This window comes from Myotis daubentonii, chromosome 11, assembly GCF_963259705.1.
Source record: "Myotis daubentonii chromosome 11, mMyoDau2.1, whole genome shotgun sequence".
Taxonomy (NCBI): Eukaryota; Metazoa; Chordata; class Mammalia; order Chiroptera; family Vespertilionidae; genus Myotis; species Myotis daubentonii.
The window spans coordinates 51624028-51649858 of NC_081850.1; the positions used below are offsets into that span (position 1 = coordinate 51624028).

Consider the following 25831-nt stretch of genomic DNA (forward strand, 5'->3'; position numbering starts at 1 on the left):
TTTTATTTATTTATTTTATTGATTTTTTTTACGGAGAGGGATGAGAGTTAGAAACATTGATGAGAAAGACACATTGATCAGCTGCCTCCCACTGGGGATGCGCCCGCAACCAAGGTACATGCCCTTGACCAGAATTGAACCTGGGACCCCTCAATTCGCAGGCCGACGCTCTATCCACTGAGCCAAGCCAGTCAGGGCCATTGGTTGCAGTTTTATTTTATTTTTATTTTATTTTTTTAAATTAAATCTTTATTGTTCAGATTATTACATTTGTTCCTCTTTTTTCCCCTATTTTTATTTTTTTAAAAATATATTTTATTGATTTTTTACAGAGAGGAAGGGAGAGAGATAGTCAGAAACATCGATGAGAGAGAAACATCGATAAGCTGCCTCCTGCACATCTCCTACTGGAGATGTGCCCGCAACCCAGGTGCATGCCCTTGACCAGAATAGAACCTGGGACCTTTCAGTCCGCAAGCCGACGCTCTATCCACTGAGCCAAACCGGTTTCGGCATGGTTGCAGTTTTAAACTCATCCACATACACATCACTATAGCTATAAAAGTTAAATATACTGCTGTGTTATATGAACAAATTTAATTATGTTAACATTTCCTTTATTATTGCCATATTTGTGAAATTTATAAATATCCAGGGAAACTTGGAGAACAAAAGAAATTTCCCTGGCCAGTGTGGCTTAGTCATTGAGCATTGATCCATGAACCCAATTTGATTCCTGGTCAGGGCACATTCCCAGGTTGAGGGCTTGATCAGGAGGGGGCATGCAGAAGGCAAACCATCGATATTTCTATCACTCATTCCGTCTCCCTTCTCCTCTCTCCAGAATCAATAAAAACAAAAAGAAATTTAATATGAACTTGTCATCAGTAAATGTACTGTACAATCTATTCCTTCTTGCTCTTTTTGTAATACTAGAAGCCTGTTGCACGGATTCGCGCACTGGTGGGGTCCCTTGGCCTGGCCTGCGCCCTCTCGCAATCTGGGACCTATCGGGGGAAGTCGAAGGCATGGTGCACAGATTTGGCCCGATCCCCTCAGGCCAGGCTGAGGGACCCCAGCAGTGCACAAATCCATGCACCAGGCCTCTGGTATGCATATAAAATCTTTGGTTAATCTCTTCCTGCTCTTCCCCTCCCCCCTTCCTTCTGAGATTCATCAGTCTGTTTCATGTTTCTATGCCTGTGTGTTGAGCGTCTGCCCCCCTGGTGATCAGTGCGCGTCATAGCTACCGGTTGAACGGTCACTTAGGCTTTTATAAATATAGATGTTGAATGAAATAAAAAATAGTTTCCTGGTTACGTGTTGTATGCTCAGAATTAGACAGCCCATGAGAAACCCCATTTGTTTCACAAACCATGTTAATATGTGAAGTTTTCATGTATATTTTCTTCACTATGAATGTGATAGTTATGGGAAATCAATCTCACTGCTCTATAGTATTTATTAAAATTTTTCAGTGCTGGCTGGTGTGGCTTATTTGGTTGAGCATTGTCCCATGCACTGAGAAGTTGCTGGTTCTATTCCTGGTCAGGGCACATGCCTAGGTTTTGGACTCAATCCCCAGTAGGGGGAGGCAAGGTATAGCTGATTCATGTTTCTCATCTCTCTCTTGCTCATTGACCTCTCTCTTGCTCATCAATATCTCTCTCTCTCTCTCTCTCTCTCTCTCTCTCTCTCTCTCTCTATATATATATATATATATATATATATATATATATATACACATATATATATGTGTGTGTGTGTGTGTGTGTGTGTGTGTGTGTGTGTGTACACACAAGAGGCCTGGTGCACGAGATTCATGCACTGGGGAGGTTTCCTCAGCCTGGCCTATGCCCTCTTGCAGTCTGGGACCCCTCGGCGGGTGTCTGCCTGCCAACTTAGCCAGCAGTCAGACATTCCTCTCGCAGTACAGGACCCCTTGCTCCTTACCACCTGCCTGCAGCAGAGGTGGGAGAGGCTCCCGCCGCTGCGCTTGCCAGCTGTGAGCCCGGCTTCTGGCTGAGTGGCGCTCCCCCGTGGGAGTGCACTGACCACTAGGGGACAGCTCCTGCATTGAGTGTCTGCCCCCTGGTGGTCAGTGCACGCCATAGCATTGGGTCAATTTGCATATTATGCCTTTATTATATAGGACTAGAGGCTGGGTGCACGAATTCGTGCATGGGTAGGATCCCTCCCGACTGATCAGGGCCATCTCGCTCAGTCCCTATCGGGGTCGATCGGGGTGATCAGGGCCAGTTGGCCAGTGGGAGGGACCATGGGAGGTTGACTGGTCGTGGGAGGTTGGCTGTGGGAGCACGCTGACCACCAGGGTGCAGCTCCTGGATTGGGCGTCTGCACCGTAGTGGTCAGTGTGCATCATAGGTACTGGGCATCCGGTTGTAACAGTCACTTAGGCCAGTGGTCGGCAAACTCATTAGTCAACAGAGCCAAATATCAACAGTGCAACGATTGAAATTTCTTTTGAGAGCCAAATTTTTTAAACTTAAACTATATAGGTAAGTACATTGTTATTAACTTAATTAGGGTACTCCTAAGGCTTAGGAAGAGCCACACTCAAGGGGCCAAAGAGCCGCATGTGGCTCGCGAGCCGCAGTTTGCCGACCACGGACTTAGGCTTTTATATATATATAGATATCTCCCCTCCCTCTCCTTTCCCCTCTCTCTAATATCAAGAACATATTTAAAAATTTTTTCCCAATTCATTGGAAAATATTTTTTTGCAGTAATTTTTATAGTAGTTTTATGTTCACCATAAGACTGAATAAAAAGTATACAGAAGTATTAAATCCTTTTAGCACTGATGAGTTGTAGAACATAGTATGGAGCTTTGTTTTTTAAAATAATAAAGATTTTGAATGTTTTTTGAAGGAGCATACAAATCATTTTACCTGTATAGTATGCACATAAATGCAACTAATGCAGCCATTAAAGTAAAGGTTGCAGTAAGCTGGTATATTTTATACTACTTGGTAGCCGATATGAAAATATTTTGCTATTTCAATTAAGATTCTAGTTCTATTCTAGACCCAGATGATTCTCAAAACATACTCATCTATAGCAATCAAGATTGTACAGATGTACCAATTTGACTACTATTCCACTATCATTAGGGCATGGTATTTCTAAATGTTGTTTTAATAATGATTAAAAATAGACTCTACATGTTGGCTTAGTCAGCTCAGGCTGCCATAAGAAAAGGCCATAGGCGGGATGGCTTAAACAACAGAAATTTATTTTCTCATAGTTCAGGAAGCTAGAAGTCCAAGATCAAGTTGCAAAATGGCTGGTTTTTGGTGATAACTCTCTTCCTAGCTTATCTCTGTGTCTTCATGTGGCTTGGAGAGGAGAGAAAGAGAGAGGAGAGAGGGAGAGCTCTCTCTCTCTCTCTCTCTCTCTCTCTCTCTCTCTCTCTCTCTCTAGTGTCTCATAAGTTTTTTAAAAAGGTTGCCAAGTCTGTAGAACCATTGCTCTTTGGAATAATAACATTTAGGCTATGTAAATGGCAACTGGCCCAATTACACAGTTTATGATCTTTGTAATTATTTAGATGGATGATAGTCTATAGTAAAATGGATAAGACCCATAGTCAGCTTTTCAAGAACTGAAAAAACTGGATCCAGCAAGAGTTCCTGTATAATCTAAATTATAAATTATGTTTTTTTAATTACACCAAAAAGACCATTTAAAAGTAAGGATACTGTATTTATCAGGGTTCTTCAGAGTAACAGAACCAGTAGGATATATAGAAATACATATGAGGAGATTTATTAAAGGCATTGGCTCACATGGTTATGAAGTCTGAGAAATTCCACAGGCTGTAGAACCAGAAAAGTTGGAAGGATCATTCAATTTAAATCCGAAGGTCTGAGAACCAGGGGAAGCCAGTGGTGTAACTCCCAGTCCAAGGCTGCTGCTTGTGTATATACCAGAGTTCCAAGGCTGGAGAACCAGGAGTTCTGATATCCCAGTGTACTGATTCAAACACTAAATCTCTTTCACAAATACCCTCACAAACACACCTAGAAACATGTTTTACCAGCTATCTGATCATCCCTTAGTCTAGTCAAGTTGACATAAAATTAACCTTCACAGATACTTGTCTTTCTACCTTTTTTCTCTTGCCATTCATATTTATGGTCTTTCTATACTCTGTACATTGTTATGTTCACAGGGGATGTAATTTGACTGGATGTACATTTGAATCCTTGAAATAGCAAGATTTTTTTTTCTTTTTTTTTTTTAAATATATTTTATTGATTTTTTACAGAGAGGAAAGGAGAGGGATAGAGAACCAGAAACATCGATCAGCTGCCTCTGGGGATGTGCCCGCAACCAAAGCACATGCCCTTGACCGGAACCGAACCTGGGACCCTTGAGTCTGCAGGCCGACGCTCTATCCACTGAGCCAAACCGGTTCTGGCGCAAGATGTTTTATAATAAGGGTTTAGTCCCTTCTTAATTGATAACAATAAAAATTTTTTAGGTAATAGCTTACCTGATTCTGCTTTATCTCCTTTATCATCCAACACACATTTCTTTTTCTTTGATTATTGTTATTTTCTCCTTTGTTTAGTAGAATTATCGCATACAGCTTCTGTGTGGTATTTCTTTGATTTCTCTGAGAATTTATTTTAATGATTATTCTACTCAGGAATCAAATACTGAAGCCAAAGAAATCACATTAGAATTGATTACAAAGTTGTAATAATGCGTTCTCTGATCTCTCAAGCCTAAGACAAACTGTTTAACTTTATTATTTTAAACTAACTTCGTATACATTTTATTTTTTCCTTTTAATTGAATTTATTGGGGTGATACTGGTTAACAAAATTATACAGGTTTCAGGTGCACAGTTCTACAACACAGCATCTGTACACTGTATTGTATGTTCACCACCCCAAGTCAAATCTCCATCTATCACCATTTATCTCCTCTCTACCCTCCTCCACCTCATCTTACCCTCACCTTCCTCTCCCCTACCTCCTCCAGCAGTCACCACACTATTGTCCATGAGTTTTCTCTTTTGCTCATAAATTTTAAATATAAATTAAAAAGCCCAATACATTTAGAATACTTTTTATTAAAATGCTTTGATGTCAATGTCTAGGTGTTTAAAAAAGCATACTAAAAATACTAAATTTAGCCGAAACCAGTTTGGCTCAGTGGATAGAGCGTCGGCCTGTGGACTGAAGGGTCCCAGGTTCGATTCCGGTCAAGGGCATGTACCTGGGTTGCGGGCACATCCCCAGTGGGAGGTGTGCAGGAGGCAGCTGATCGATGTTTCTCTCTCATCGATGTTTCTAACTCTCTATCTCTCTCCCTTCTTCTCTGTAAAAGATCAATAAAATATATTTAAAAAAAAATAAAAATAAAAAAAATAAAAAATAAAAATACTAAATTTAAATCCACTTCTTTAAAAAAATTACTTTGAAATAATTTTAGATTTGAAGAGCTCCCATAATAGTACAGAAAGTTCATATATACTTTTTGCTCATATTCCTGTCATATTAATATCTTAAATAACCATGATACATTTATCAAAACTATTAAGTAAATTATAGACTTTGTTTAGAGCAAAGTATGGAATGGAAAATTTAAAGTATGTAATACTTGCCCTTAGCTACTCTCTATTCTTCTAGGTGAGACAAACTCTATTTCTGTATTGTGTTGTTAAATAATCTGAAACAACATGCTTGAGCTCTGTAATCTTAATTCACATAAAGGTGCTGAATGCTGTTACGATTTTGTTACATTATTTATTGTGTTAATTTTTAAATGAGCATTTAATGAACATTTAAAATTTACATAATTTTACTAGGTCTTTAAGAAGAGACCTGAATAAATCATTTCTCTTGGAATTCATTTACGGATCCTTCAAATGAATATGAACGCTTTCTTATCAGCTAATCAGAAATGTATAACCAAGCACAGTTTATTTGCTTTAGCTACTAGGTTAAATTGACATGAATAACTTCTCTTTGGTAACTGATAAAATATATTTGTATTCTTTTAATTGTTTTTACTATTTTAAAATGTCATTATTGACTTGTAAAATATTCTTTATTTCTAAAACACTAGAGAAAAGTTTTGTAGAATGCTCCAATAGAACTCCCAAAGTTTCATCTTGTTTTATATGAAACAAAATGAGTAAGGTAGAAAGCCAAGAGAAACGAGAAGATTTTGACTGGTTTCTTTTTCTTTTTTTAAAATATATTTTATTGATTTTTTACAGAGAGGAAGGGAGAGGGATAGAGAGTTAGAAACATTGATGAGAGAGAAACATCGATCAGCTGCCTCCTGCACACCTCCTACTGGGAATGTGCCTGCAACCAAGGTACATGCCCTTGACCGGAATCGAACCTGGGACCTTTAAGTCCGCAGGCTGACGCTCTATCCACTGAGCCAAACCGGTCAGGGCTTGACTGGTTTCTTGATTTAGTAATACACATTGTTAAACCAAGAGCGTTTGACTGAAAAGTGATTTAATAATACACATTATTAAAGGTTTGAACAATGTTGTGCTTGTTTAGATTTACCTTTTCTCCTTATATTTTTTAATTTTTATATTTTTATTGATTTCAGAGAGGAAGGTAGAGGGAGAGATAGAAACATCAATGATGAGAGAGAATCATTGATTGGCTGCCTCCTGAGCATGTGCCCTGACAGGGAATTGAACTGTGACCTCCTGGTTCAAAGGTCAACGCTCAACCACTGAGCCACGCCAGCTGGGCTATATTTTTTTCTTTTAAAAAATTTAAATTAGTCCCTGGCCAGGTGGCTTAGTTGGTTAGAGTGTCATCCAGAAACACAAGCAGACTATTATTTCCCCATTGAATGTGTTTAGTATCCCTGTCAAAAATCTGTTGATAATAGATGTATAGGTTTATTTATGGACTCTCAGTTTTATTCCTTTGTTGTATATGCCAGTTCTAACCTGTCTTGTTGACTGTAGCTTTGTAATAAGTTTTGAAATCAGGAAGTGGGAATCCTCTCACTTTATTCTTCTTTTCCAAGATTGTTTTAGCTGTTGTGGGTCCCTTAAATTTCCATATAAATTTTAGGATTAATTTGTCAATTTCTGCGAAAAGGGAAAGTAGGATTTTGATTTTCATTGTGTTAAATCTGTAGAACAAAGTGGGAAATATTGTCATCTTAACAATACCTGTGAGCACAGGATGTTTTTCTATTTATTTAGGTGTTCTTGAATTTACTTGAGTATTGTTTCTTAGTTTTCTGTGTACAAGTTCTTCACCTCTTTGGTTAGATTTTTTTCCTAGGTATGTTACTCATTTAGATGCTGTTGTAAGTGGAATTATTTTCTTAATATCCTTTTTAGGGTATTCATTGCTGGTGTATAGAGATGAAACTGACTTTTGAGTGTTGATCTTATATCCTGCAACTTTGCTGCATTTGTTTATTAACTCGTTTATTAGTAGCTTTCTTGTAAACTATTTGTAACTACTTTTATCATTTGCAAATGGAAATCATTTTATTTCTTCCTTTTCAATTGGTATGCTTTTTATTTTCTTGTCTAATTGTTCTGACTAGAACTTGTAGGAAAGTGTTAAATAGCAGTGGTGAGCCCTGGCTGGCAGCTCAGTGGTTAGAGCGTCAGCTGGTGCACCAAAGGATCGTGGGTTTGATTTCTGGTCAAGGACATGTATCTGGGTTGCCAGTTTGATCCCTGGCCCAGGTCCTGGGAGGCAACCAATCAATGTGTCTTTTTCACATCAATGTTTCTCTCTCTCCCTCTCCCTTCCCCTCCCTGCCTCTCTCCTTCCCTCCCTCCCTTCCATCTCTCCCCCTCTCCTTCTCTTTCTCTCCCTCCTTTGCTTCCCTTCAACCTTCCTAAAAATCAATGGAAAAAATATACTCGGATGATGATTAACCTAAAAAAAAACAGTGGTGAGAGAAGGTATCCTTGCTTTGTTCCTGATCTTAGGAGAAAAACTTTCACCATTGAGTATGATGTTAACTGTGGATCTTTTGATAAATATCCTCTATAATGTTAAAGTTCCCTTTTATTTATAGTTTCGGAGTGCTTCTATCATGAAAAAGTTTTGAGTTTTGTCAGATACTTTGCAACAGTAGAGATGCCCCCCCCCCTTTTAATATATTTTTATTGATTTCAAAGAGGGAGAGGGAGAGAGAGAAACATCAATGATTAGAGAGAATCATTGATCGGCTGCCTCCTGCATGCCCCCTACTGGGGATCGAGTCCGCACCCGGGCATGTGCCCTTGACTGGAATCAAAACCGGGACCTTTCAGTTTGCAGGCCAACACTCTATCCACTGAGCCAAACCAGCTAGGGTGAGACGCCCTGTATATTGATTTCAGAGAAGAAGGGAGAGGGAGAGATAGAAACATCAATGGTGAGAGAGAATCATTGATCAGCTGCCTCCTGCATGCCCACTACTGGGGATCGAGCCTGCAACCCAGGGGTGTGCCCTTGAGTGGAATCGAACCTGGGACCCTTCACTTCGTAAGCTGACGCTCTATCCACTGAGCCAAACCAACTAGGACACTAGCAGTCTATTTTTGCATATCTTTAGCAATCCATGTGTTTGACTTAAACTAAATGTACCTGTGGATTAGGTCCTATAATTTAAATTTACATACCAAAATATTAAAACCATAGTGGTGAGTTCTTCTATCCCATATACTGAAAGAGTTATAATGAAGTTGTTTTGAGGCATATTTTCAGTTTATATATATATATACCATACTTACTAAAACCAGTGATTGATATTAAAGGTGATTATAGCATCTTTATGCAGATTTTAGCAGGACAGATTTTTTTGTTTTGTTTCTTTTTATGTACTTGAGGTAGTTTTGTGTCTGAAAATAGAGAGATATTTAGTTGCTTCCCAAGACTCTTGAACCTTGATTTACCAGGTTTGTCTCTTTTGTGAATGTGTGTGTGTGTGTTTTTAATTGATTTTAGAGAGAGAGGAAGGGACAGGGATAGAGAGATAGAAACATCAATGAGAGAGAAACATCTATAAGGCAGCCTCCTGCACAACCCCTTCTGGGCATTGAGCCCAGAACCCAAGTATGTACCCTGACCAGGAATCAACCTGCTGATCTCTTGGTTCATGGGTCAACGCTCAAGCACTGAGCGATACTGGCCACGCTGTATATTTCTATTTTGAAATGATTTTTTAGGAGGATGATGTTAACAGATATACAGTGTTTCTTTTTTAAATAAGAAATATATATTGGAGATTGGTCACCATTAATATTTATAATATTAGAAAAGTTTAATCCTTTAACATTGAGTCCAAATGTGAAGAAAAAGCAGAATTGTTTTCTCTTCTAATGATAAGAAAACAAGTTTTAGAGGGATAAAAGAAATTTCAGAGGAACTGATGTGTCTTTTTTATGTCATATTTTTGAGTACTGAATGTGGTTTGTATCTTACAGAATGGAGATGTATGCATTTCAATTCTTCATCCCCCCGTAGATGACCCACAGAGTGGTGAACTGCCCTCCGAAAGGTGGAATCCTACTCAGAATGTCAGGTAAGGGGTTGATAAGAAATAATCTGGTTTTTAGGTGTTTCTTAAGATTGGATATTATTTTTTAAGTACAAAATAATCCTTTTATATTTGGTTATTTTGTCTCGTGCTAGAGCTTTAAGTAGCATGTATGCATCATTTTGAAGAGTTGTATTTATGGAACAATATATTATGCACATGTTACTCCTTTCTCTATGTTTGCCTTGGGAGAAATTTTCTAGTGTGAATTCTTCCTCTTACTTTATTGTAAGTTTCATCTGCGTCTTGGATCTCATGATTTTCATGTTTGTATTGATTGTTTCTTTATTCTAGGATTCTTATTACTTTTTGCAGAAAGGTCTTACTGTTTCCAAACTGAAAATTTGCTTAACATGCTACTTAAAAATTTTTTTTAAAAAAGATTTTGTATTGATTTTTGGAGAGAGGAAGAAAGAAGGAAAGGGGGGGAGGGGGAGAGAGAGAGAGAGAGAGAGAGAGAGAGAAATGAATGTGAGAACCAAACATCAATCAGCTGCTTTCTGCACACCCCCTATTTGGGATCAAGCCCCATAACCCAGGCATGTGCCCTGACGGGGAATCAAACCGGCAATCTTTTTTTTTTTTTTTTAAATTTTTTTTATTATTAGTTAAGGTATTACAAATGTGTCCTCATCCCCCCCCATTAACCCCCAACCTCACCCCCCCCACCCCCCCCCACCCCGCACACTCACGATCCCATCCCCCTATTGTCCATGTCCATTGGTTTGGCTTATATACATGTATACAAGTCCTTCGCAAACCGGCAATCTTTTAGTGCATGAGACAACACCCAATCAACTGAGCCATACTGGCCAGGCTACATGCTACCTTTAAAAGAGCTTCCATTATCCATTGTTTTATATATAGGATGTTCCAAAAAAACTGTATACACACACTGAATAATTGTAAAGGCAGTGTTTGTTAAAACACATTTCGAAAGTGAGCTCTCAATTGTGCATTTTTTGGGGACACCTTGTATATGTGGATGTGTCTTAAGATTTGGAAGGCTTGTATATTTCTTGTGATTTCCTTTATTGATTAATCTATTGACCCATCTATCTAGATATTTATTTATTTTAAAAAAAAATTTTATTGACTTTTTACAGAGAGGGAGAGAGATAGTTAGAAACATCGATGAGAGAGAAACAACGATCAGCTGCCTCCTGCACATCTCCTACTGGGGATGTGCCCGCAACCCAGGTACATGCCCTTGACCGGAATCGAACCTGGGACCTTTCAGTTCACAGACTGACGCTCTAGCCACTGAGCCAAACCGGTTTCGGCTAGATAGATAGATATTTAATCATCTGTTCTTTTTGTTTTGTCTTGGTTTTCCTCACTGGAGGAGATTTTTTTTATTGACTTTAGAGAGGATGAAAGGGAGGGGCGGGGGAGAAGAGAGAGAGAAACATCGATGTGAGAGAGCCAAATCAGTTGGTTGCCACCCCAACTTGCCCCAATAAGGGCGAGGAACCTGCAACCCAGGTACGTGCCCTTGGCCAGAATCGAACCCCTGACCCTTTGGTTCAAGGGCCAACACTCTAACCACTTGGCAGCACGTGCCGCACTGTCAGTCTTTTTTTAAAAAAACTTTAATTCAGATATAATTTCCATACTTTGGTTTTAAGTGTATAGTTCATAGGTTTTTAATATACTCACAGCATTGTACAACCATTACCACAATCACTGTTAGAACATTTTCATCACCATTAAACTTATACGTGTCATTTATACTTTTTATTATCCTTCCACTCCATCCCACCCTTCCACCTAGGAAACACCAGTCTGCCTCCTGTCTATGAATTTGCCTATTCTGTACATTTCATATGAATGGAATCTTACAATATGTAGTATTTTGTGTCTGGCTTCTTGAACTTAGCTGAACATTTTCAATGTTCATCTTCATTGTAGCATGTATTATATTTCATTCCTTTTTATGGCTGAGTAATATTCCATTAAGTGCTTATACCACAATTTGTTTATCCATTAATTACTCAATGAACATTCGGGTTATTTCTTTGGCTATTATGAATAAGCTGCTATGAACACTGCGTACATGTACATGCTTTTGTTTCCTTGGGCATATACCTGGGAATGAAATTGCTGGGTCATATGGTTACTCAATATTTAACTTTTTGAGGAACTGCCAGCCTGTTTTTCAGTGCGGCTGCACTAAGCAGTACATCCCCACCAAGGAGTATGAGAATACCAATTTCTCCAGGTCTTTATTAACCCTTATTATCTGTGTTTTTAAAATTATAGTCATTCTAATGGGTGAATGTGGTTTCTCATTGTGGTTTTGTCCTTTTTGTTTTACATAACTTAAAATTTTAGAACAGTTTTAGATTTTCAGAAAAATTGTGGATAAAAGTATAATTTCCATATGCCCTGCACCTGTCAGTTTTCTTTAATATTAACATCTAACATTAGTATGACTCCAATTATTATAGTGAACTAATATTAATGCATTGTTTTAAGTAAAGTCCATACCCTTTCACATTTCCTTAGTTTTTACCTTACTTCATTTTTCTGCTCCAGAATCCCAGGCAAGATACCATATTATATTAATAAGCATGTCTCTTAGGCATGTCTCTTTAGGCAACTGTGGCAGTTTCTTAAGACTTTCCCTTTTTTTTTTTTTTAATGACCTTGACAATTTTGAGGAGTACTGATCAAGTATTTCGTTCCCCAGTTGGTATTTTTCTATTGCTTTTCTGGTTATTAGACTGGATAGTGAATAGGGGGAAGAAAATCAGGAAGGTAAAGTACAGTTGAGAGTGTCCGAGGGGGATCCTGGAACCATGCAGTTAAGCGTTGGGAGAATCAAAAGCTCTATGTGGATTTTGACTGTACAGGGATTGTCACCTCTAACCTTTGCATTGTTCAAAGGTCAGCTGTACATTCTCTTTATGTCATATCAAGGGTGCATACTGTCAACATTTTTTATCACTGTTAATTCTAACATTCATAACACTCGTGACTGAGACTATTTTTAGGGTTTCTCCACTGTAACTCCTTTCCCCCTTCCATTCTGTACTCCTTGGAAGGAAGTACAGCCCACACTTTAAGGAGTGGGGAATTATATCTTCTAGATCTAGAGGCTGAGATACCTGCATAAATTATTTTCAATTCTTCTGCAATAAGATTGATCTATGCTCCCCATTTATCTGTTGATTAAATCATGTTGTTACTCATTTTTATTTATCTGAAAGCTAGTAACTTGATTAGGATCTCCACTTTTGTCAAAAGCAAAGAATTGAGAGCGTTCTGATTTGCACCAGGATTTCTTACCCAGTTCTTAGTGAGTTATTTCCCATTTTCTGGGACATGTATACCAAAAGATTCATGTGTTCAAGACACATCAAATAACTATTGATTATGCTCATTACTCATTCATTTAGGTACCTTGTTCAATCCAATATACTTAGAAAGGGTTGAGAAAAGAAATATATAGCATGGGGCAAAAATAAGTTCATAGTTGTGACTGCATGAAACTCAGTTTATTCTTGCATTATTATTATTTTCCATATGAACAATTGTAAATCTACTTTTGCCACCTCCTGTATTTTCATCTGATACCCTCCTTCCTACAGTGTGTTCTCAGTGATATGTCCATCAGCAGCAGCAGCTTTAGGGCTTACACAGAAAGAACTGTTATATTTGTTAGTTGCTTTACCAGCATGAAAAACTTTTTGTAGTATGTGGCCCATTAAGCTATCTCATTTTCTGTCATAACAGATTTCTTTGCCACAATGTCCTCTTTAAATTATTCTCCCGTCTTCAAAACATGTAATGAGGGCTGAGTTTGAAATAGTGTATATGAATCAAGTAAACTTAGGTTTTTAAGAATGAACCCTTTCTATCTCTCTCACATGCTGCTTGGAGGGGTATGTGTATACATTGGGAGAAAAATGCCAATGTTCAGTTCTGCAAAATTCTAAACTTTTCCTGCTAAGTTTCCAGGAAGACCCATAAGCCATAATTATTGTTGTGTGTGCTAGGACCAGTTTTCTGCCCTCCCAGCCAGAGTACTTGTGGTGACATGGTAACAGAGAAAGGACAGACCCATCTCATTGACTACTGTCTTTCTTGAAAAGGGACAAATACAATATTACCCATTGGGTCATAGATGTCTAATTATGATTTTCTGTCTCCCTTAAATGCTTCTATAGTTTTGTGTTTGTGTTTTTTTAAAATATATTTTATTGATTTTTTATAGAGTGGAGGGGAGAGGGACAGAGAGTTAGAAACATCGAGAGAGAAACATCGATCAGCTGCCTCTTGCACGCCCCCTACTGGGGATGTGCCTGCAACCAAGGTACATGCCCTTGAGTCCGCAGGCTGATGCTCTATCCACTGAGCCAAACCGGTTAGGGCTATAGTTTTGTTTTTAAAACATTTTAGTGCTATAGAACTTTACAACTTGCTTTTTGCTGTGTGTGTGTGTGTGTGTGTGATTAGTTGGCCTTCATGTTCTCTGGGTGTTTTTGTTTACAAATTTATTTTTTATCCAAAAGAAGATAGCCAGTGATATTATCTCTAACAGAGATACTGAAGCAGGCGAAAGGATCTGTAACATGAACCTGAAGATGGTCTAGAGTGCTTTTGCCTATCCTTTTGTCAGTACTTCTTTCTCTTCTTAGCATTTTTCTATTTTCCAAAAAATTTTACTGTCATCCCTTATTCTGGCTTAAGCAGGGGTGGAGGGAGCACATTTTTCCTAGGAATATCCCTAATTCTGTGAATTGTGGTGGTGGTTATGGGAATTGTGCAGTAAGTGGAAAACACTTTAAAACTCTATATCCAAAATTCATACTGGTTTAGGTCTGTTCTGTGTTGTAACACATGTTAAAACACACCACTGGATTTGGGCAACCAGACCTGTTCCTCTATACCCAGTGGTGTTTTTCTTTATGGGAACTAAGAGCCTGGGAATGGGCCCTCATAGTCTATTCTGCTAATCCAAGAAATGTATGTCCAGGTGCCACAAGATTGTCTAAATGGACAAATGCAACTCTGTGTTACTCAAAACCAGAGCTTCACGTGGAACCATGAATTTATATGGACATAATGAGACTAAAAAGGAGTGTATGCTGTTTTCATGATTCCTGTTTTCCTGATTCCTTCCCCTTTGTTCATGATCTGCAGGAAACCAATCCCTCTAATGGGCTTTGAGTAACCTCTTCATTGGGGGATAGTTTAATTATTTGTTCTTTCTTTCCCTTTTCACCTATTGTTAACCCTCTCCACCTCCTGTCTTTTTTCTTCTGAAAAGAGAAATGAATAAAGATTTTAAAATATTAACTGAAAATAACAATAAAAAATGACAACAAAGAACATAGTTTGTATATTCTGCCAGTATGGTGTTAGCACTTTAGTTTTCCCATTCTATAAAAATAGGATTAATAGTACTTACCTTGCAGAGTTTATCATGCTAGAGGTATAGTGTAATGCCCTGTGTTGAATTATTTTGGTATAAGTGGACATTTTAAACTTTGTATGACATTTTCTCCAAGCCTTTTCCAGTCGTGGTATATAGAAAAAGGAAGTGATAGGTCTGACCCACCCAACTGATGAGGGAATCAATACAGGTATAATTAACTTGCAACTCATCCACAACATACTGGTTTGGAAACTTTGAATGTTTTGCATCAGTAATCTTTGAGAGAGAAAAAAATCTCAATTCTGCTTTGTTCTATATTGGCCTTTATATTAGGCTGGCTCTCACCACTTGGTAACAAAGATGGCCTACCTGCTCTATACTTTCCATATTCTGTTACTAAACCAACAAGAATAAAAATTCTTTGTTATTAGGTTAGAAAAATGAGTTCCCACCAGGGTTCTGATTGTCCGAGCTTAGGTCGCATGCATATCCCCAAACCCATCCTCATGACAAGATGATGGAATCCTTTGGCCAGCACTTGGTGGTACGTCTACTGCTGTGGGTATAAGTAGGTTGTTTGTATGAACGTGTAGCATGATGGTGGATTCTCTATACAAAACAAAACAAGACAAAATAAAAAGATTGTGCTTTCCAGATGAAGGGAGGAAAGTGTGCTGGGTTAACTATTATCACAATTCACTGTGGTACCTAATGCTTCTGAAAGCTTCGTGGATTTCAGTTTAGGAGTACATGGTAGTAGAAGTGGGCTTGTTTTGGTACAAATGGATGATTCACCATTTTAAAAAATTATGTTATCCTATATATTATTTTTTTAAAATATATTTTATTAATTTTTTCAGAGAGGAGGGGAGAGAAATAGAGAGTTAGAAACATTGATGAAAGAGAAACATCGATCAGCTGCCTCTTGCACACTCCCTACTGGGGATGTGCCCGCAACCAAGGTACATGCCCTTGACCAGAATCGAACCTGGGACCCTTCAGTCCGCAGGCCAATGCTTTATCCACCTAGCCAAACTGGTTAGGGCCCAGTATAGTATTTTAATAATATACACAAGATGTTATAAAAACCAACTTGGTGAAACTAACTTGTGGGGAAAATTTTCCTAATTAATATGATTCATCTAGATACACAGCTGTTTAAACTTCTTTAGTATTAAAAATTCAGTTCCTCAATTGCACAAGATATCTTTCAAAATGCTCAGTGGCCACATGTGGCTAGTGGTTATATTGCATAACAGATTATACATTTCCACCATCATTGAAAGTTGTAAGTATACAGTGCTGATCTAGACCATTAAAACCTTTTTTCCCCGTTTATTACCATACTTTGTCCTTATCCTGCTTATACTAGTATAATACTAGAGGTCCGGTGCACGAATTCATGCACCAGTGGGGTCCCTTGGCCTGGCCTGCAGGATGGGGCCAAAACTGGCTCTCCAACATCCCCCAAGGGGTCCTGGATTGCAAGAGGGCACAGGCCAGGCCGAGGGACCCCACTGGTGCACCATCAGGGCTGGGGAGGAATGCAGGTGGTTGGCCAGCTGGGGAGGGACCACGGAAGGCTCCAGGGCATATCCGGCCCATCTCACTTAGTTCCGATCAGCCAGACCATAGCAGCAAGCTAACCTACTAGTTGGAGCATCTGTCCCCAGTGGTCAGTGCATGTCGTAGTGAACAGTTGAGCGGCCTTAACATATCATTAGCATATTATGCTTTGATTGGTTGAACGGACGACTGGACACTTAGCATATTAGGCTTTTATTATATAGGATTAGAGGCCTGATGCACGAAGATTCGTGCAAGAATCGGCCTTCCCCTGGCTGCCAGCACCGCCTTCGCTCCGGCCCGGAGCTGCCTTTCTGCCTTCCTGCACTGCCCAGAAGCCCAGAGCAGCTGGGGCAGTGCAGAACGCCCCCGGCTGCTCCGTGCCTGCATATGCAAATTAACCCAAAATCTTTGTTAGATTAATTTGCATAACCACTCTTGATTGGCTGGTGGGCATCGTGCAGGTATGGTCAATTTGCATCTTTCTCTTTTATTAGTGTAGATGTTTTGAGTGTTTTCTTCTGAAGCAACCCTTATGTAATTTTCTACTTACACTTTTGCTTTTAGGATGTTATGTGAATCCATTTTCCATTATTGGCAGTGATGAGTTTTTTTGAATCTTTTAAATGTAATTATTGGAGAAAACCATAAGAATCTTGGCAGGAAGGGCAAGGAGTTATTTCTAACCTAATAGAAAGGTGTGTGTGTGAGAGATAAATGGATTTTAACTAGATGGGAACTTTTTCTTTGAAAGTGCCTTTGTCATAATTTTGTATAATCACGTAACAGAAACTCTTTGCCCTTTTTAGGAAAAGGTTTCATCAAATCAAACATCTAATTGCCTGGTCCCCTCTCTTTATTTTTTGCTTGGGGCCAGGAGCAAAAGGCTATTTTGCAACAACACAATGTATAACCTCGCACCAATGAGAAAAGGTAGAGAAATTTAATTTTTTTCTCCCATTTTTCTCCTTTTGTACATGCACGTAGCTTGTAGGGGAAAAAAGCCTGGGAATAGTCTGGAATATTTTTGGAGCCTACTCTGCTCTTTTGGTTATTTTATCTAACTGAAACTGTATTCCCCATGACTGATTAAGGTTTCTAGTTTTTATCTGTGGATAAAAATTGCCTGTTTATATCTCCCACAAGCTATATAAGCCCTGGGAATTCAGGGATGACATCTAACTTGCTCACTATCATACAGCCAACATCTGGTGCTTCTGGCACATAGTAGGTGCTTAGTAAAACTTTTTGAATAAAGATTTCTGTTAAGAGACTAGTTCTTTTTCCTGCATTGTCCTGCTTATCTGCCTTTCTTCCCTTAAAAATATGGAAAAGAAATACATTTCTGTGTAATACTGGGGTTTTTTTTTAGATCTTATAAACAGCCACGATTAGATTGGATGTATGAAGTAGCATCATTTTTTTCCTCCCATGAAAACATTGTCTTGAAGCTAAATGTTTTTTGTCTTTCTTTTTCTTATTGCACTTAACTTCTAATTTCTGAAACAAACTTGTGGGGAAAATTTCTAAAATCTAAAATGTTATTTGAAAAGCTTCCAGACCTGTACTTTTTGCAGATTGGAGTATGTAGCCAGTTGAGACAGGCTTCTACAGTTTTATGCCCTGCAACAGGATCTCATGCTAGGCTCACATATTTCCTCTGCTTTTATCTCCTAGTTAGCCTAACCAGCTGAGTACTGAAAACAAAATTTTATGATACTCTTATTTCCATTTCCCTAAGGCCTCAAATATTGTAGTCTTCAATTTTAAAGAATACTTTTGAATCCTATGAATATGAGTATTTGTAGCTGATTCCTTTTTTTCCCCTGCTTCTAGGACTATCCTGTTAAGTGTAATCTCATTGCTTAATGAGCCCAACACCTTCTCCCCAGCCAATGTGGATGCTTCAGTTATGTTCAGGAAATGGAGGGACAGTAAAGGAAAAGACAAAGAATATGCTGAAATCATTAGGTAAGGTGCTTTGTTTTTGATCATTCAAGTCTTTACTTAGAACCAAAGTAATATCCTAGAACCAGAGGTTTAAATTGAATTTCATTGTCTACTCCATTTCTCTCAATTAGATTGTTTGGGAAGAGATTTGTGCTTGAGACTAATGAGTCTGGCTTTTTGGAGAACACATACTACAAGATAATGTTGTAGCAGATGGGATTTCCTGGGAACCAGAGCTTCTAGGTTCTGAGCCAGTCAAGTTTGCAAACTTTCCCTTGTAATCATTTTAGGGACGATTGCATTATTTTGGACTTTTATTTTATTTTTTTTAAATATATTTTATTGATTTTTTACAGAGAGGAAGGGAGAGAAATAGAGAGTCAGAAACATCGATGAGAGAGAAACATCGATCAGCCGCCTCCTGCACATCCCCCAATGGGGATGTGCCCGCAACCCAGGTACATGCCCTTGACCGGAATCGAACCCGGGACCCTTCAGTCCGCAGGCCGACGCTCTATCCACTGAGCCAAACCGGTTTCGGCAATTTTGGACTTTTAAGTGTAGCAAGCACCCAGTGTATTCCTATCATTCCAGGTTATTTTGTTTTCAAATTTTTTATTAATGAAGCCCTATTGTTCTTCTGGGCATGATCATTATCAACAACATTAGTATATGGTCTAACACAGGGGTGGGCAAACTTTTTGACTCGAGGGCCACAATGGGTTCTTAAACTGGACCAGAGGGCCGGAACAAAAGCATGGATGGAGTGTTTGTGTGAACTAATATAAATTCAAAGTAAACATCATTACATAAAAGGGTGCGGTCTTTTTTTTTGTTTGTTTTACTCATTTCAAACCGGCCGGATCCAGCCCGCGGGCCGTAGTTTGCCCACGGCCGGTCTAACAGAACCTTAGAATAAGAATCAGGAGGCTTGGGATCTACTCCTAGCACCTCTCATGTGACCTTTTATCAGTTAACTTTTTGCTGTTTAGTTTTTCTATGTAAAAGGGGAAAAAAGTAGAAGGTATTAAGTTCTTGATCATTTCCTGAGTAGGACATAAGGTTTTCATAACTACCCAAGATTGGTACTTGAATTGAAATAAATCTAATTCCCCTGAATACAACTGCATTTTTATATTTAGTAAGTTTATACAAACTCTAGTAAGAACTAGAATTTAGAGAGTCCCTCTCTATAAATCTAGTCAACCTAATACAAACGAGTTAGATCATTTAACAAATACTAGATAGTGGTAAGTAGGATAATGTGAAGGAGTGATGAGATGGTTGCTTTAAATTGGGTTGTCAGAACAGGCCTCCTGTAAGGTGATATTTAAGTTCATATCTGAGTGACAAGAAGTATACCATGTGATAGTAAAAACAAACATGCAGAAAAGGGCATGTCATTTGATAGCTGAATAATGTAGATTAGTGGTTGTTTTCTGCCAATGGAAACACTAAAGAACCCCTCCACGCCCCAATCCATAATCATTTAATGAGATTACAGGGATGGATAGAATGTAGACACCTGTGTTTTGTTTTTATCAGCCACCTAGGTGACTGGTATACACCAGAGATTGAAGATAATTAGTATAAATAGTAAGGGCCTATAGAAACTTAGAGGAGCAGGAGTGGATGGAGGATTTAAAGATGGGAATGCTTCGTTAAAAACAGGGTTGAAGCCTGATGTTCAAGGAAAGGATGGATTTAGTAAGTGAAGAATCCAGAGGTATTTGTATTCTTCCTGTTTCTTACTTTGAGTTTCTTTATGTCATTCTTATATTCTTTCAACTTATTTTATGCACCAGCATTGTGTCAGTTACACTGCTAGGTCATTAAGCTGTAGTCTTTCTCCCTGGGGAGCTCACTTTACTTAGCAAACAAATGAGTGCAACTATAGAAGCTTAAACAAGATACACTGGAAGGAATATATAATACTATGGAGTTCCTAGAAGATAATGCCTCATAAATAAGAATTTTCCAGTAAAAGGGCAAAGAAAAAGCCTCTTCAGGGAGAGAAACATGTTTGCTAAAACAGGTGTGTAACAGCATGGCATGTCAAGAGAATTGTAAGTAGCTTTACATTGCTTGAATATAAATTCTGATTTAGGAAATTAAGAGGCATCAATTAGGTCTTAAAAGACATTGATGTGCCCTAGCTTATTTGGCTCAGTGGATTGAGCATCAGCCTACAGGCTGAAGGGTCCCGGGTTCAATTACAGTCGGGGGCACATGCCTAGGGTTGTGAGCTCAATTCCCAGTGGTGGGTGTGTGCGAGGCAGCCAATCAATGATTCTCTCTCACCCTCTCCCTTCCTCTCTGAAATCAATAAAAATATATTTTAAAATAAAAAGACATTGACATGAGACAACTAGGAGAAAAAATACCTGAGAAAATTGCTGGATGACCAATATTTAAGATTTGCTTTTCTAAAGGTCATTGTGTCCTTCAAAATGGTACCTGAGAGGGTGACCGCTTTTGGGGTGATAGAGGCTTTCAGATGCTTTCAGGCAGGCACTAAAAGTTTAGAAACCTGAGTTATAAGGAATCTTATTTAGAAACACCAATTATAAATCCATCTTCAAGACAGAGACTTATATAACTACCCTATTCCCTTCAGAAAACAGGTTTCAGCCACGAAAGCCGAAGCAGAAAAGGATGGAGTGAAAGTCCCCACGACCCTGGCGGAATATTGCATCAAAACTAAAGTGCCTTCCAATGACAACAGCTCAGATTTGCTTTATGACGACTTGTACGACGATGACATTGATGATGAAGATGAGGAGGAGGAAGATGCCGACTGTTATGATGATGATGATTCTGGGAACGAGGAGTCGTGACCTGCTCCTTCGAAGCCCCTGTACTGCCCTGCCATCTCAGGCCAAAGGGAGGGGAGCAAGTGGGGACCTAGCAGCGGCCCCTCAGCAAAAACCTATCACAGGGGGTGGGGAAAACAAACATGGCTCCTGCTGACTCCCCTTGTGGATCTCAGTTTGCTCCTTTTTATGGACCTCTTAATGGAGAGAAGGTAATCCTCCACAGAATGTCCGAATTCTTGCATTCTTTACCCTTCCATCACTGTATTGATTTTTTCCCCCCCTTTAAACCCAAACCCTTGCCTCACTTCGTCTCTACAAAGTGTTCACAGCAAAACACGTTTGGTCTGTTTTTAGATTCTTGAAGAATTAAATAGTCTTTCATCAAGATGTTTAATGTGTTTTAAGCTGGGAACCCATTGGGAGTTCACAAGTGCTGCATATACTGGGTAGCAAAAGAAAATGGAAACAACCCCCACAAAAATCCCATAAGACAAACTTTTAAAAATTGTTGCCAAGGTTTAGCTGCTCCATTTACAGTAGTGTGTGTGCATTTGTTCAGCCCCATGTTGGTGAATTTTGTTTCTTTCCAGTTCTTAAGTCTGGGTACAGTGGGCATCAGGGACTCTGTGCTAAGACTGATGAAATGTGTTCCTAGGGCAGAGAGCCCCGTCAGCCTCCAGGAAATCATCCTAACACAGAGGTCTCAGCTGTTCTGAGGAAAGAAATCAGATTTTGGTTTTTGAAATTGATTGGGATCTAAAGCCTGAAATAAATATTCATACTTTACATAGAACTGAGCACTTGATTGCTATTTATTTTAAAGGCAGAGTTGTTCTTCCCCCACCAGGGAGTTGGGGGAGAGAGTGGGGATTAGAGTGTGTGTGGAGTCTTGGTGATGGCAACAAAGGTTAAAAATCACTATGCCAATTTTGGTTGATGCTGCTTGGGGGGGCGGGGGGGTCAAAACTACTGGTGACCACTGTTGGGAGAGAGAACATCTGTTTTATTTATTTGACAAGGCCTTTCTGTCAAAGATATACTCTCACCATGAGGATATATTTTTTAAGTAGCCAGTTTTAATTACTCAGTATTAATACTAAGTGCATGTGTTACAATTTTGGTTTTCATTGAGCTAGTGATAACTGTGGATAAAAGTGAGACAAGAGTGACCAGTTACCTTTCCTCATTGGCTGTAACCTGGACTTTGCTCTTCTTTCAATGTACTGTCTGGCTGTGGAGTGCAAGAAGTTGTGCATGGAGCTTGCCTTGGGTTTCTTTAGACTCTTCCGCCCAGGGAGTTGGCTGCAGGCAGTGTTTGGGTGACGCTAGAGATCTTCCTTCTGTGCAATTGCTGCAGCTTTGATTCCCCTGGTCTCAATCATGTGTTACTTCAATCAATTCTGAGATCCATCAGCCTTCACCAACCAGGGACTTCAGAACTTGGCGGTGATTTTTGTTTCTTATGGGAGTGGGTCAGTTCATAAGAGGGCAGTGTTCTTTCAGTGGGGAAAATGGTTAATGTAAAATCCCAGGTTTTGGAAGGAAAATACAGCAAAGGCTGACTATAATCCTACTTCAGATCCCTGTGCACTAGTGTCAACTCCTTTTCTTCAGATCTTAGCTCAGAAAGAACAAAAGGGTTGATGAGGGATGAGGTAGGATAGATCGATCCTAGGACAGAATAGGTGATGCTTACTTCCTTAGCTCCTCCTTCCTTTCTGATCTCAGGGTTTTCATTCGCTCTTCAAACTCTCCAAAACGTGCTAATTCCCAGCAACCCTCTCTGGCCTCTGAAGTTTGGTCTAGTATTAAGTGAAAACATTTAACGTGTTAAGGTTCAATTGGGACAATATTGAGCCTGCTCCCAGAATCTATCCAATTTCCATGGGGCCAGGACTACTTGCCCCTTGAATCTAGTGACTCAAGATTCAGTAAACAGCAGCTCTTTGAGATAAAACATGGACTGCAAACTCATAAGAAGGATGTTGAAACTGTTTTAGCTCCTCACACTTAAGTCATGCTTCCAAATAACCTGCAAATCTAATGGAGCCCAGTCTCTCATGATGCTGATTACCCACTACCCTCTCACCAAACCCTCCCCCACGTTTACAGCTGGTAGCTTGGTCTTACTCTATTAGAGCCCTATAATTAAGCTCTCCCCCCCCCCCCCCCCTTACTGCTAAAGCATTTCTTTCCCAGGGCACACCAGGCGTGTTGGCAATGTGGGAGGTGCTATGCTGTTCAGCCTGGTCCCATTAGGCCCTGTTGGCCTGTTGCACGTTGACTCAGGGAGCCAGAGAGCCAGGTGGAGGTAGTACCTCTCAGCCCTTTGGGGTGTTAATATTGAGGGCTGGGTTTGCCTCTGATAGAGTACAATCAGAAGACTGGAGAGTGGTGATTTGCTAGCAGGTAGACATTCTGATAGCTCACAGTGACTTGTAAAACCCAGATGCTGGTTCCAGAGCTCTGTCTTGAGAACACATCCTGTGGCAAAAGAAAACTTGAGCTTACTGTAACTTTTCTTTTTAGGAGTGGAGATCTCAGGCTAGACCCTTGTGAGTACACTTGTGCTGATTTGGTATAATGAGCTCAAAATCCTGCATTTTTAGATTCCTTTGATTCTAGTGGAGGCCTCTCTGGGTGCTTTTCAAGTCTGTGTTTTTTGAGGCTGGGTGGAGAAAGTATATCATCATGATTCTGTTGTTGCTTCTCAAAGTCTTCCCCTCTCTTTCATATCATTCCAGAGTTCTTTTCTATTAGCCAGACTTTTTCTTTTTTGTAGTCTCTTCTTTCCTCTTCCCTGGTAATTATTTGCTTCTTTATTTGCTGGTTTCCTTATTTTTTGAGACATACACGGTAAGAGATTGAAGGGAGAAATGTGTAGTCCTCCACTGAAAATTAACTCTCCCCCCCTCCCATGCTGATAAAAGGTTTACATTTACAAATTCAGATGCAATTTTCAACTATTCTAAAACCAGCAGGTCACACCTGACTTTAATAGTTTTCTTAGCTGAAATTGTAGATGTTTTTCTTCAGTTTAACTTATGAGAAAAGATTATCTGATGCATTTTGTGTTGAACTTCCCTTTAGTGGTTTATTTTGTCTTTTTCTGCCCATCTGTCTACTAATAAAATGTGAAATAAAATATACCTGTATTGCTACTTCCCCATGGGATGACCCTCTTCTTTATTTTCTTGTGTTAAAATTAAAAGGTGGTCTTAGTATCTCCACTGTTCCCTTGCAGATTATGCCTTGGATTCAGCTGAAAAACTAAAATAAAAACCAACTCTTGCTGACCTGTCTTTTATAACATTCTGCTCGGCTCACCTTGCAGACTAAATATCCCCAGTCCTTACCTAGCTTAAAAAAAGGCTATTAAAGACAGCCATTTGTTAACCTTAATTCTGAAATAGGGCACAGTCTGCCAGTACAAGTAGGTCAGTGGAAGGGATGGAGAGGTGCTCCACTGCCCTCCTTAGGAGAGGGCGTTTGTTTTCATTGTCAATTATCCTCTGAATCCTGCTGCTAAAAGCAAGGAGCAGGCAGGAGATAACCACAGTTTAATGAAAATTCCCATTTAGTTTCAGTTGTGGACCCTTACCTTTTCCTTTCTTTTTTTTGTTGTTAATCCTCACCTGAGGATATTTTCTCCGTTGATTTTTAGAGAGAGAGGAAGGGAAGGAGGGAGGACAGAGAGAGAAACATCAACGTGAGAGACACAGTTGATTAGTTGCCTCTCCAACACGCGCCCTGACAAGGGTTGGAGACTAAACCTGCAGTCCATGTACATGCCCTTGACTAGTAATTAAACCTGCAACCCTTCAGTGAGCAGGCCGACACTCTAACCACTGGACATGCTGGCCAGGGCCACTTACCTTTTTTTTAAAGCCAGGGTCCCAAGCTGTGGATTAACAGCAGAATCTCTCTGATATGATGAAATGATTTTAGAGGCAAAAGTAGAAAAGGTAAAGACTGCAATCCAGGCACACCACCTTGACTAGAAGCAACACTTATTTTGCCCAGGACCTACTTAACCTATTTTTTTCTTTCTTTTTTTGTTAATCCTCACCCAAGGATATTTTTCCATTAATTTTTAGGAAGAGTGGAAAGGAGAGGGAGAGACAGAGAGAAACGTCAATGTGAGAGAGACACATCAATTTAGCTGCCTCCTACATGCAGCCCAACCAGGGCCAGGGAACGTAAAACCAAGATGCGTGCCCTGACCGGAATCGAACTCAGTACCCTCAGTCTGCCGGCTGACGCTCTATCCACTGCGCCAAACCAGACAGGGTGCACTTACCTATTTCCTACCACCCTGACTCCCTAGTCACATGTTCCACCACAGCCGTGACTGTCAATCAAGATTGTGTTTGGCTGATGAAAAGCAAAGGTTTAGCTGTTTAAACTTACTCTCTCACTGGCCTAGAACTGTGGTTGCAATTATTGCCTTTGCTCCTTTGGAAGAGAAATTACCCTGCCCAGCTACTCCTGCTGACAGGCCCTATGAGAGACTGCCTATCCCATAAGCCTGTTATGAAGCTGCAAGAAAAGCCAA

The 25831-nt window shown here is 39.5% G+C and overlaps 1 protein-coding gene across 2 annotated transcripts in view; it reads left to right on the forward strand.

Moving 5' to 3' along the window:
* Positions 1–24445, forward strand: part of UBE2R2 (ubiquitin conjugating enzyme E2 R2) — an 84382-nt gene extending 59937 nt beyond the window's left edge. For both annotated transcript variants that reach the window (XM_059657160.1, XM_059657159.1), the window contains 3 exons: positions 9449–9546; positions 18347–18481; positions 21078–24445. In XM_059657160.1, coding sequence (XP_059513143.1) covers positions 9449–9546; positions 18347–18481; positions 21078–21297 — 453 coding nt within the window. In that variant the 3' untranslated portion in view covers positions 21298–24445. The remainder of the gene's footprint in view (positions 1–9448; positions 9547–18346; positions 18482–21077) is intronic.
* The last annotated feature ends 1386 nt before the right edge of the window (positions 24446–25831 follow it).